Source organism: Quercus lobata, chromosome 1 (genome assembly GCF_001633185.2).
Source record: "Quercus lobata isolate SW786 chromosome 1, ValleyOak3.0 Primary Assembly, whole genome shotgun sequence".
Taxonomy (NCBI): domain Eukaryota; kingdom Viridiplantae; phylum Streptophyta; class Magnoliopsida; order Fagales; family Fagaceae; genus Quercus; species Quercus lobata.
Genome location: NC_044904.1, coordinates 18214650 through 18225607, shown reverse-complemented (window position 1 = coordinate 18225607; position 10958 = coordinate 18214650). Strand labels below are relative to the sequence as shown.

The 10958-nt window shown below is 32.8% G+C and overlaps 1 protein-coding gene across 2 annotated transcripts; it reads left to right on the top strand.

Moving 5' to 3' along the window:
* Window positions 1-3798: 3798 nt before the first annotated feature.
* LOC115981819 (hexokinase-3-like) lies at window positions 3799-10240 on the top strand. Of its 2 annotated transcripts, XM_031104187.1 has the most exons (10): window positions 3799-4370; window positions 4766-4786; window positions 5601-5748; window positions 5862-6044; window positions 6289-6363; window positions 8072-8227; window positions 8336-8434; window positions 8517-8644; window positions 9456-9537; window positions 9649-10240. In XM_031104187.1, exons 1-10 carry the CDS (start codon window positions 4093-4095, stop codon window positions 10027-10029), a joined length of 1551 nt encoding a protein of 516 aa, XP_030960047.1. In that variant the 5' UTR covers window positions 3799-4092; the 3' UTR covers window positions 10030-10240. The 2 variants fall into 2 exon arrangements, with proteins under 2 accessions (XP_030960047.1, XP_030960055.1); XM_031104195.1 differs by lacking the exon at window positions 4766-4786 and having other exon boundaries at window positions 3830-4370; window positions 9649-10057.
* The last annotated feature ends 718 nt before the right edge of the window (window positions 10241-10958 follow it).

Sequence of the window (10958 nt, the reverse complement as noted above, 5' to 3'; positions counted from 1 at the left end):
ATTTGACATCTTTTAAAATCCCTGAAATCATATGTGATTGATTAATTTCATAGCAATTTTTCTTAATTATAAAATTGAAGGTTTTCCAAATTCTCTTATATATATAATTTTTTTTTCACGTATCATATTTGGGACCTAATTCACGAAATAAGAAAAAAAAAATTGAGATACAAGAACTAAAATCACTTCAACAACCTTACAAAATGATAAAATTGATGACTTTTAAGAAAAAGCAAAAAAAGAAAAGAAAAAAAAAAGACATTAAAATGGTACCTTTTTTAAGTTTTGTTCACCTAAACTACACAAAAATATAATTTTTTTATAAAATTATTTATTCCAGGAAAACTTGGCTATACTAATACCAATACCTATAAATATAGGTAGCCTCCATTTTTTTAGTTCTTATAATTGAAATGATTAAATTAACTAGGAAAAAAGAAAAAAAAAATTGATATATTTTTCAATCACATGTTTGATAATTTTGTAGTTAAGAAAAAAATTGTAAATAAAATTGATCCAAAATTTTCTTTTTTTCTTTTTTTATAAATTATTTCGAGAGAGAAAAAGAGGAGGTACAGTGGCAAGAGTACTTGTCACATTGGATACCATGGGTAGTATTGGCTGTTGAGAATCTCAAAATACTAGTGGTTGCCAGTACTTCTTAAGATGATTGACATTTTCAATATGATAATACATTAGTACCACTTAACTTTATATAAAAATGTCATTTTTTATAGGGGTCCATCGAATATGGTATGGTTAGCCATTTCCATTTTATGAGTTAAATTTTTATACCCATTTCATTTTGAAAGGGATGTAAATTTAACTTTTGCAAAAATATCATCCAAAAAAAAAAAAAAAACTCTTGAAAAAAATTTTAAACTTCAAATTTAACCAAATATATTAAAATAAGAAATTTTGGGGCCAAGGTTCTTGCACACCCTTGGCCTCAAAATGGTTTAGTTCCAGCATATATGCCAGTTGGAAAACCTCTTGATGTTGTTAAACTAGTAGAAATGTTATTGACCTTTGAGGCTGTTTTTGGCAACCATGATGCCTTTTTGAGAACACGTATAATATAATTCCTTTTCAATCCATATTAGTAATTGAGTAGTAGAATATATGGATAAAAACAATTTTTTTTTTTTTTTTGCTACTATTTGTTTTTGTCAATAATCATACACACATATAAAATCTCAAAAGTTGTGATGACAAACTTGTAAAATGATAAAGAAATTTATTTTACCTTCGTCAATGATCATTTACTTAACCAAAGAAAGGGAGTGCCGTGTGATTTTAATAAGGTAAAATCAATTATTTAGGATCGAAATTCCCTTTACTAACAAGAATGGAGAGTTAACTACTCCAATACGTTTGAAAAATTACTGTACTTGCATTTAATGAGAGATTGTAATAGTGTTACTCATAGTTTGGCCAAACATGCACTTAACATTCAAGACTTTTTAGTGTGGATGGAGGAAGCCCCACCACAAGTTTTTCATGTACTTAAGGTCGATTTAGCCGGTTTATTTCAATGAATGTACAGATTTCCCCTTCAAAAAAAGAAAAAAGAAAGAAAGAATGGAGAGTTAAACTAGAGAAAATGATTATTGTATATTTCATAGCTTATAAATAGTATAATTTATTAAAAAAAAGTTTTTTTTTTTAAATTAAATAATTAGATAGTTTGTGGTGGGGAAATTTAATAGAGCATAATTCCATTAAACACACTAGGAGAAAATATTAATTGAGTCAAAATACTTTTGGCCTAAAAAAGGGGTACCTAAACGAATATATAAATTATGCAGTACATAGAAATGGGATGTTTCTTGTTTCAAAGCCTATAAAGCACTTTAGGTCTCAAATAATTTCTATCTCTTTCTTTGAAGCTATAGATAATTCTAATTAATAAATGTTAGCCGGTGAGTTGGTGACAATTGCTACACACAAATGAAACGGTCACGCATTTAAAAAAAAAAAAAAAAAAAAAAAACTAAAACAGTCATGCAATACTCGCATAAGAAAATTATTAGGTACTCCCAGAGTACTATAAATGCGTAGTTCTCCCCTCACATGAATGATAAGTCATACCATAAATTTAATTAGTGGAACCCATTATTCATGTAAGAAAAGGGAATACGCATTTATGGTACTCTGGGAGTACATAATAATTTTCCACTCGCATAATGTTCTTATGTAATTCTGATGATTCAACATAACTATCAAATGCACCTATTTTCCTAACAACATATTTGCTATATATGCTCGAGGGTTATGAATCATGATAGAGAAAATTTGACTCTATAATTCTAAATCAGAATCCCAATTAGAATAATATTTTATTATCAATCAAACCTACATATATATATATATATATATATACACACACACACATAGCATATAGCAGATCAATATATGTTTCAATAATCAACAAGTTCATCATGAAAAGTTGAAAACATTTTTTATTATTGATTTTTCCCTAGTTTTACAAGTGTAAAATTGTAAATAATAAGAGATTTAAGGTTTAATTGTTATTTTCACCTGAATTTTAGTATCTTAGTATAATAATAAAGGGTAATTATCGAGAGCCAAAACTATCTTAAAAAAAAAAAAAAAAATTTGCAAACAATAAACATATAGGTCTTTTAGGTTTTATTTTACAAGACAACGAAACGACATTACACACCTCTTTTTATTATTTGTCTACTTTATGAGACACCGAAAGACGTTACAGAAGACAACTACTTCTACTATGTTTACATTTTTTCATACAGTCCCCCCACTTTGAAAAAAATAGTAAAACTCATTTGCTTTCTCATATTATCATATAGACATATATGTGTATATATATAAGTTTTTTTTTTTTTTGGCTATCAAATCATTCTCTTGCCGACATGACGTCCTTGTCGTCCCAAGTCACGCAGTAGACTTAAGCTACGACTCGGTAAACGGTTAGCATTCCACTTTTCATAATCTATAGTATTAATACTGTCTATTTACTTACTTTTTCCCTTTCATAGTCTACAAAACTATTTAAACACTCAATAATCTCTGTTTTGAAATTATTCGGAAACGTTAACCAATTGAGTTACGGGAATCTTGAGTTTTTTGATACCGTAAGTTATAGTAACTATACAATTTACTACCCGTCATAAATGGTAATAGTAGAGTAAATTATTGATGGAAGTAAATTGTAGTTACTATTGTTGGATTTTTGGCAATTCTTTAATTGAAAGATCAAAATGATGATCATTCTCACTGTAGTGCACATAGGTGTTTTGCCACACACACAAAACACTTTGACACTGTAGCAGTAGGAGGAGTAGTAAAAAAGATAGATAGATAGATAAGAAGTAAGTCACATCATTATCATATGTAGTTAAAATTATTCTAGTTATAGTAACAAATTACTTGAATTAAAGAAACACAAGGGTTCATTTTTCCTAATTGGAGAGGTCTTAATCCACCAGACAAAACAACCGACTTGACCTTTCAAATAGCTTAACCAACTTTTATCTATCACAATAACTTACCAACCAAAAATTTAATTTTTAATTTTTAATTTTTGCAAAGCAAACAAAAAAAAAAGAAGAAGAAGAAGGTAAAATTGTAAATAGAGATAAGAAGAAAGGGCAAAGGTGAGCACCAACCCCACAAAAGCAACCCTCAGCACAACAAAACAAAGCTGAAAGAAAGAAAGAAACACAAGTCAAAGTTCTCATTAACCTCAAAAATCCTTTCAAGAACGGTAAAAAAAATCCTCAAAGATTTTCTTACAAATCCGTGAAATCGAGAGTTAGCCGAGGGCAAATCCGTCTTTTAGGTTTCTCTATAAGTACCCCCTACTTCGCTTTCCAACATTTACAAACCTTAATTGTTTTTGCAAAGACCCTTCCTTTTCTCTATTTCTCTCTCTCTCTTGGCCATTTCGTCGAACACATCATCCACACCGCTTCACCGGCGAAACTCGCCGTCAAAACCGCCGGAGAAAAAGTCCGGCGAACACCCAAAAGAGCCGGTCGAAAAGAGCGTTGGCGAGACGGCGTCGTGTTTCGATGGTGTGAGTGATCGGAGGTGGGGAGGAGGAGGAGGATGGGGAGGGGTTTTGTGGTGGTGGGGGTGGCCGTGACTGTGGCGGTTACGGCTTGTGCTGTGGCGGCGGTGGTGGTGGGGAAGAGAGTGAAAAGTAGGAGGAAGTGGAGGAGAGTTGTGGGAGTGTTGGCTGAGTTTGAACAAGGGTGTGAGACCACGGTGGGTAGGCTTAAGCAAGTGGTGGACGCCATGGCTGTAGAGATGCACGCTGGTCTTGCCTCTGAAGGTGGCTCCAAGCTCAAAATGTTGCTCACTTTTGTTGATACTCTCCCCAATGGGTAATCTCACTTATCATATTTTTCCCACTTGGGTTTTGCTTCTTTTGGCTTTTTCTTTAATGGGTTTGGTTCAATTTTTGTTCTTTTTCTGGGGAGGTTGTTTCTGGGGGTTCTTCTATTGTCTACTTGAATGTTGAGCTAAAAAAAGAAAAATGCGTATGCGTTTAGGATTTTGATGTATATATATTTTTCTTTTTTTGGATTGATTTCATGGTTGATAGTTTTCTTTGGTTTATTGTATGTATCAATTCCATGTTTCTTGGAATGTTGTAACTGGTTGTGACACTGTTTAATTTTTCAAATTTTGGTTTCTTTGTTTATTTTTATTTTTATTTTTTGTCTTTTCTTTTTTATTTCCAAGTTAACTTCATTGTTGTTTTATTGTTACTTTGTAGGGCGTGGATTGACTTTTTTGTGTAAGTTTGTTGCGAATTATTTTGCTATTTACTTTTATCTAAAATTCTTCAATCTAAAATATTGTCATTTCGGTTTTGTTCTTGTGTCCCTAAGAAGTATGGTCTTCTTTTGCTTGCAGTTTTCCTTATTTTGCATATTTGTTTGTTAATGTTGTTGGTGGGTTCTTCTTCTAGACAACTGATACACATAGCTTAAAGCATTGGGATGTTTTTAAGTTATTCACTTTTCAAATTATGTATAATATTCCTTATAATGTTAATCTGTCGTCTAAACATTTGACATTTTTGATTAATCAAATCTACTTTATTGGGGAATGATTTGTTCAAAATTTGCAGATATGGTTTACAGGATCTGAGATGTTCTTTCCCCCTTCACTTCTTTTTATATAAGTTTTATAAGTGCGATAATATTGTTGCAGAAAAACTGTTTAAGATTCCAAAAGTTGGAATCTTTGTGTTCTCTATTAATCCTTTTTCCTATGTAGACGTGGTTCTACTTTTAAAATGTCACTAAAATGATTCTGCAATAATCTTTAACTCAGTTAAATTTTTTGAAAATTTGGGGGGCTTATATGGGCCCTTAAGGTGCCATGATTTTACTTGGTTTTGTCTATGAAGTAACTTTGTTGGGAGATTTATGTTTTATTTATTTATGCATGCTATTGTTGTTTTCGCTTCTGCATTGATTATGAAGTTTGGTTTGTCGGGATGGATGTAACATCTTGTTATATCAGTGTATGAGTTGTTTGTAACTAGTAAAGCTTGCATTTATTAACATTGTAAAATTGATATTGGTTTTTGTTTTTTTCATCAGGAGTGAGAAAGGAATTTACTATGCTCTAGATCTTGGGGGTACTAATTTTAGGGTCTTGCGAGTTCAGCTAGGAGGTCAAAGGTCTATCCTAGAACCAGATGTGGAGCGGCAACCCATTCCCCAACATTTGATGACCAGCACAAGCGAGGTCCTCAACTTTGTAACTCAAATATTGTACTAACATTAAGCGTTTCTTTGAAATCTTACGACATACTATTTATATACTTTTTTGGCAAGCTAATGTGTTTTTATTGATGGCAGGATCTCTTTGATTTTATTGCTTCCTCGTTAAAAGAGTTTGTTGAAAAAGAAGGAGATGGCTCGGACACTTCACTGATGAGAAGAAGGGAACTTGGATTTACATTCTCTTTTCCTGTGAAGCAAACATCTGTTTCAACAGGCATTTTGATTAAATGGACAAAAGGATTTGGCATTGAAGACACGGTTAGTCAGAATATATTCTTGTAACTTGTACGTTGAAAGCTCCATAATTCTAGAAATTTTGTGAAAGGCAACAGTTTATTTGCTTGGAAAACTTTTTTGTTGACGCTGAAGTCAGTTTGAATCAGGTCTAATATCACCAAATCAATCTAAACACTGATCAAGAATAAGCTGAACAGTTTTTTTGAATATCAAATTTTTTTGATACATTATTGTAATGTGGCATGAACAAATTTCTGGCTGTCAGGTTGGAAGAGAGGTTTCCGAATGTTTAGAACAAGCAATGGCCAGAAAAGGCCTAAATATGCGGGTAGCAGCACTGGTAAGCTCTCTTAGCATCCTTGTACAATTTACCTTCTCTTAATGGTGAACATTGACTTGAAATAGTGCTTTATTATGTTCTAAGTGTGTTTGCATATTGTAATTTGCTTTAACTTGATTTGAAAGCTGGCTCACCATATGATATGCACAAGCCTTGGCGTTACATGATATCTTAGATTTAGTTGATGGTGTTTCTTGCTTACATGTGGTATGCAGAGTTTATATTTTTACTTTTGAATTGTTTGGTTAAAGCTGCAACTCCCTTAAGCTGTGTGAAAAAAATTGAATGCACCAAGATAAGTAAAAAAAAAAAAAAAAAAAAAAAAAAAAAATTAAACACTACTAGACCTTAATCTAAAAATTTAATTAGCTACATGAATCCGTGTTTCACTTTAAGCCCTATTGAAGGCCATACTCTTTGAGCCAAGAAATTGTACATAAATTTATAGTAGCTTGCCATCTTTGCCTGATGTGGTTACGTGTTTGATTTATGTTCGTTTTTCCTAGTTATACTACATAATTAATGTCTTTTGTGTTTAGTAAATTGAAATAGACTTGTGTTTGCTGGGACATTCTCAGAAATTAATATGATGGCTGTTAATACAATCATAATAGTTTCTGAGGAAGCTGCGATACACAATAGATCTTTAGAAGTTTTTAGGCCACTAATATTGACCTAAGTAGGTATTGTTTATTGCTTTCTTTTGGATATTGCTATCCTAATCCACCGTGTTAAAATATCTCAATTCTTTTAAGGTAAAACTGTTAAAAGTTAATAACATTACTACTTATCAGAAGAAAAGGTAATATCATTACTTCTTCAGTAAACATTAACCACCATTCTGATAGCTTTAAATCATAACATATTTTGTGTTATTTTTGAACATAAAGGATATTGTCCATTAAGGGAGGTCCTGATTACCTTGCAGTTATTATTCTTTTTAAGATAGTTATGGTTATTATTACTTTTAAGCTACGTGCTGAAATTAAGTGCTACATTTTTGCACAAACTGAAAAAACAAAGAAGTAATTGATATTGTACGAGCATTGATCGATAATAATTGTGGCAGGAAGATATGGTTGTTAGGATCCTAAATGATGTTATAGTAACCATTTTCAGCGTTGAAAGTTGAAATCAATATCTTAGTATTGTAAAACATCTTTTAAAAAGTGATTAATGGCCATATGTATGTACAGTTTATGATGTGTGTTTTCTATGAATTTATGTGATGATTATGAAATATTTAGTTAAATCTAGTTGGAGTAGATTGGCTTAATCAATGTATAGTATTATCATATAAAGACTGAACTTAGAGTGGTTTCTTGGTCAGCCTTGTATGACTTTGTGTTGTGAGCTTTCCTTGTGGCTCATACAGATTCGTTCTACCATTTTTACAGAGTTTCTGTGCTAGACAGTGGATATGGATATCTCATTATGATAACAACATATTTTAATCCTCTGATCTATTTATTTTGAGCAATTTCCCCTTTCAACTCATCCTCAAGCTTACTGGGCTTAGGCCAATCTTGGTGTTTTTGTGTAAACCATCAATCTAGGCACTTCTAAATTCTAAACTATTAAATGACATGCATGCGTAAGAACATGCAATGTGACATGTAATTGGTTTGTGTTTTATTTACATCTCGAGTTACTTGTGCAACTATAGCACTTAGATTTTGTGCATAATTTTATTTATGTTCTTAAGCAGGTTAATGATACAGTGGGAACTTTAGCTCTTGGACATTATCATGATCCAGACACTATCGCTGCAGTTATAATTGGAACAGGTACAAATGCCTGTTATTTGGAGCGGACAGATGCTATCATTAAGTGTCAAGGGCTTCTTACAACTTCTGGAGGCATGGTATCCTTTCTTTATGTCTCTAGACAGACATCATCAGATTCTTTATCTGATGAATTGATTTACTTTGTTATATATTTGTTAACATTGACCCATCTTCATTTGCATCAGGTTGTCAACATGGAATGGGGAAATTTCTGGTCATCCCATTTACCGAGAACTTCTTATGACATCGAGCTAGATGCTGATAGCCCTAATCCAAATGATCAGGTAAGGTTTGGTTGCTTTCCCAGTTACCATTACTGTTGCTGTATGTTTGGGGATTAAATCAAATTTATGATATTTTGTGCAGGGCTTTGAGAAAATGATATCAGGAATGTATCTTGGTGACATTGTGAGGAGAGTAATTCTGAGGATGTCACATGAGGCAGATATATTTGGAGATGCTCTTCCAAAGTTATCAATGCCCTTTATTTTGAGGTTCTCTCTCTCTCTCTCTCTCTCTCATTCACAAAAATGTATGCAGACACAAATATATTTGCATTTGTGTTGCTCACATGAGACTCTTGCTATGTTGTGCTTTCAATCCTGCTGTCTGTTGACTCCTAATTCTATATAAAGATGCAAGTTTAGCTTCCTAAAATATTAATTGTAGAGTCCGATACTAGAATACCATATCAAATCTTGGATAGTAAAAAATAAAATGAGGATCTCCCCAAGCATAACGTTTTTGTTTTGTTGGTGTGCTTAGGTAAAAATTTTACATTTGCTCAATGTTATTACAATTGGCTTGGTGGTATTTTTATCATGACTATTGATGTTTTGTATCTTTGCTAGAAAAGGATTAATTGTGTTTTGACATTTATTGTAATTTAATGTCTAGGCATTGGATGTAATAGTGATCTTATAGAAATTTGAGCTACTAAGTACATATGCATTTGCATTTGGACATTGTGAGAATGTGAAGGAGTGTTTGAAAAAATCTGCGAGGTGCTTTAGATGAAGGAACAATGAATTGAATTGTATCAGGAAGGAATAATGATGTAGTTAAACATTTAAAAGCCTGTGAATCAGAACCAGATTCGTAACTCCTAGGAGCTGAAGGCAAGTTTAAAATAATAATGATATTACATAAGCATACAATTACATGTGCCTGAACTAGGATTCCTTGATATTCAGCATATTCTTTTGCATTTGTTTGCAGTATTGTTATGCTTGCAATACAGTTTAATGCCTTCTGAACACTCAATTAATGTAACAGGTTATAACTTTGTTCCCTTTTTTGTTTCAGGACACCATTGATGGCTGAGATGCATGAGGATGACTCTCCTGAGTTGACAGAAGTAGCAAGAATCTTGAAAGACACATTGGAGGTACACAACTATTCCATTCAGTTTTCCTGTTTCCTGGTTGAATGATTAACCTCAAATGGATAAATTGGTTCTTTGATAATGTGTTTATTTGATGGGCTTTTGTCATTTCAGATTCCTGATGTCCCTTTGAAGGTTAGAAAGCTCGTTGTAAAGGTATGTGATGTGGTGACTCGTAGGGCTGCCCGATTGGCAGCTGCTGGTATTGTAGGTATCTTGAAAAAGATCGGCCGGGATGGAAGTGGTGGGATCACGGGTGGGAGGAGTAGAAGTGATATTAAAATGAAAAGAACAGTTGTTGCAATTGAAGGGGGTTTATATACAAGCTATACAATGTTTAGGGAATACTTGCATGAAGCCATGATAGAAATATTGGGGGAAGAAGCAGCTCAACATGTCATTCTTATGGACACAGAAGATGGATCAGGCGTCGGAGCCGCACTCCTTGGCGCGACACATTCATCTAACCGTGTTGATAACGTACAGTTGCTATAAAAATATAAATATATATATATATATATATATTATTCATATATATATACATATAGCCCCTGTAAATGTAGAATTCATTTTCCATATCTTCTTGTATAAAGGGAAGGATTGTCCATATATTTTTTTTCTTGGTGAAATTTCCATCAATTTATAATTTGATGCTGGCAATGTGAAAATGGTGTTCTTTACAAAGAATTCCTCTTCCAAATTTTTATTCCGAGTAATGGGGCATTTGAGTTTGAAACAGAAGGTGATGTTATGCCAATCTGACATAAATAATCCACACCCGGGGTGATTCTCAACTGTTGACATTTTGATCCAGTTTCGAAAGGGACATCTCAGTCTCACACACAAGTATATAATATAAGCAAAACTATTAGGTCTCCATTGCAACACGTTGAATGTTATCAACCCCAGATCACAAAAAAAGAAAAAGAAAAAGAGATGGCGTAAGAAAACCCATTCAAAGCTAATCTCTCTCTCTCTCTATGTATATATAGAAGCTACTATGAATAGGTGGGAATTGAATTCTGACGAAGAAAAATATCTAAAAAGGTGTAGAGTTGTCATATAATTACGATAGGCGACGATCGAAAATGACAGTCATTTTCGAGGGGAACAGTGCAATACATGTTACGAGTATAGTATTACTTTTGTGCACGTCAATCGAAGCTATATTACTCCTATCAGCTCTTAATTACTACATTGTGAAGCCCATTAGGCCTTTTCATCTGCTCTTTGTACCACTTCGGCAATGAGGTTTAAACTACCAGCCACAATATAGTAATTAAGACCATGTTTAGACCATGCTTGCGTTCAAAAATTATTATGTTAAGCATTTCACATATGCATCATATCTCTCATGACATATACACGAGTCCATACAATTATGGGATCCACATATTGTAAGAAAAAGGATAATTTGTATGTTG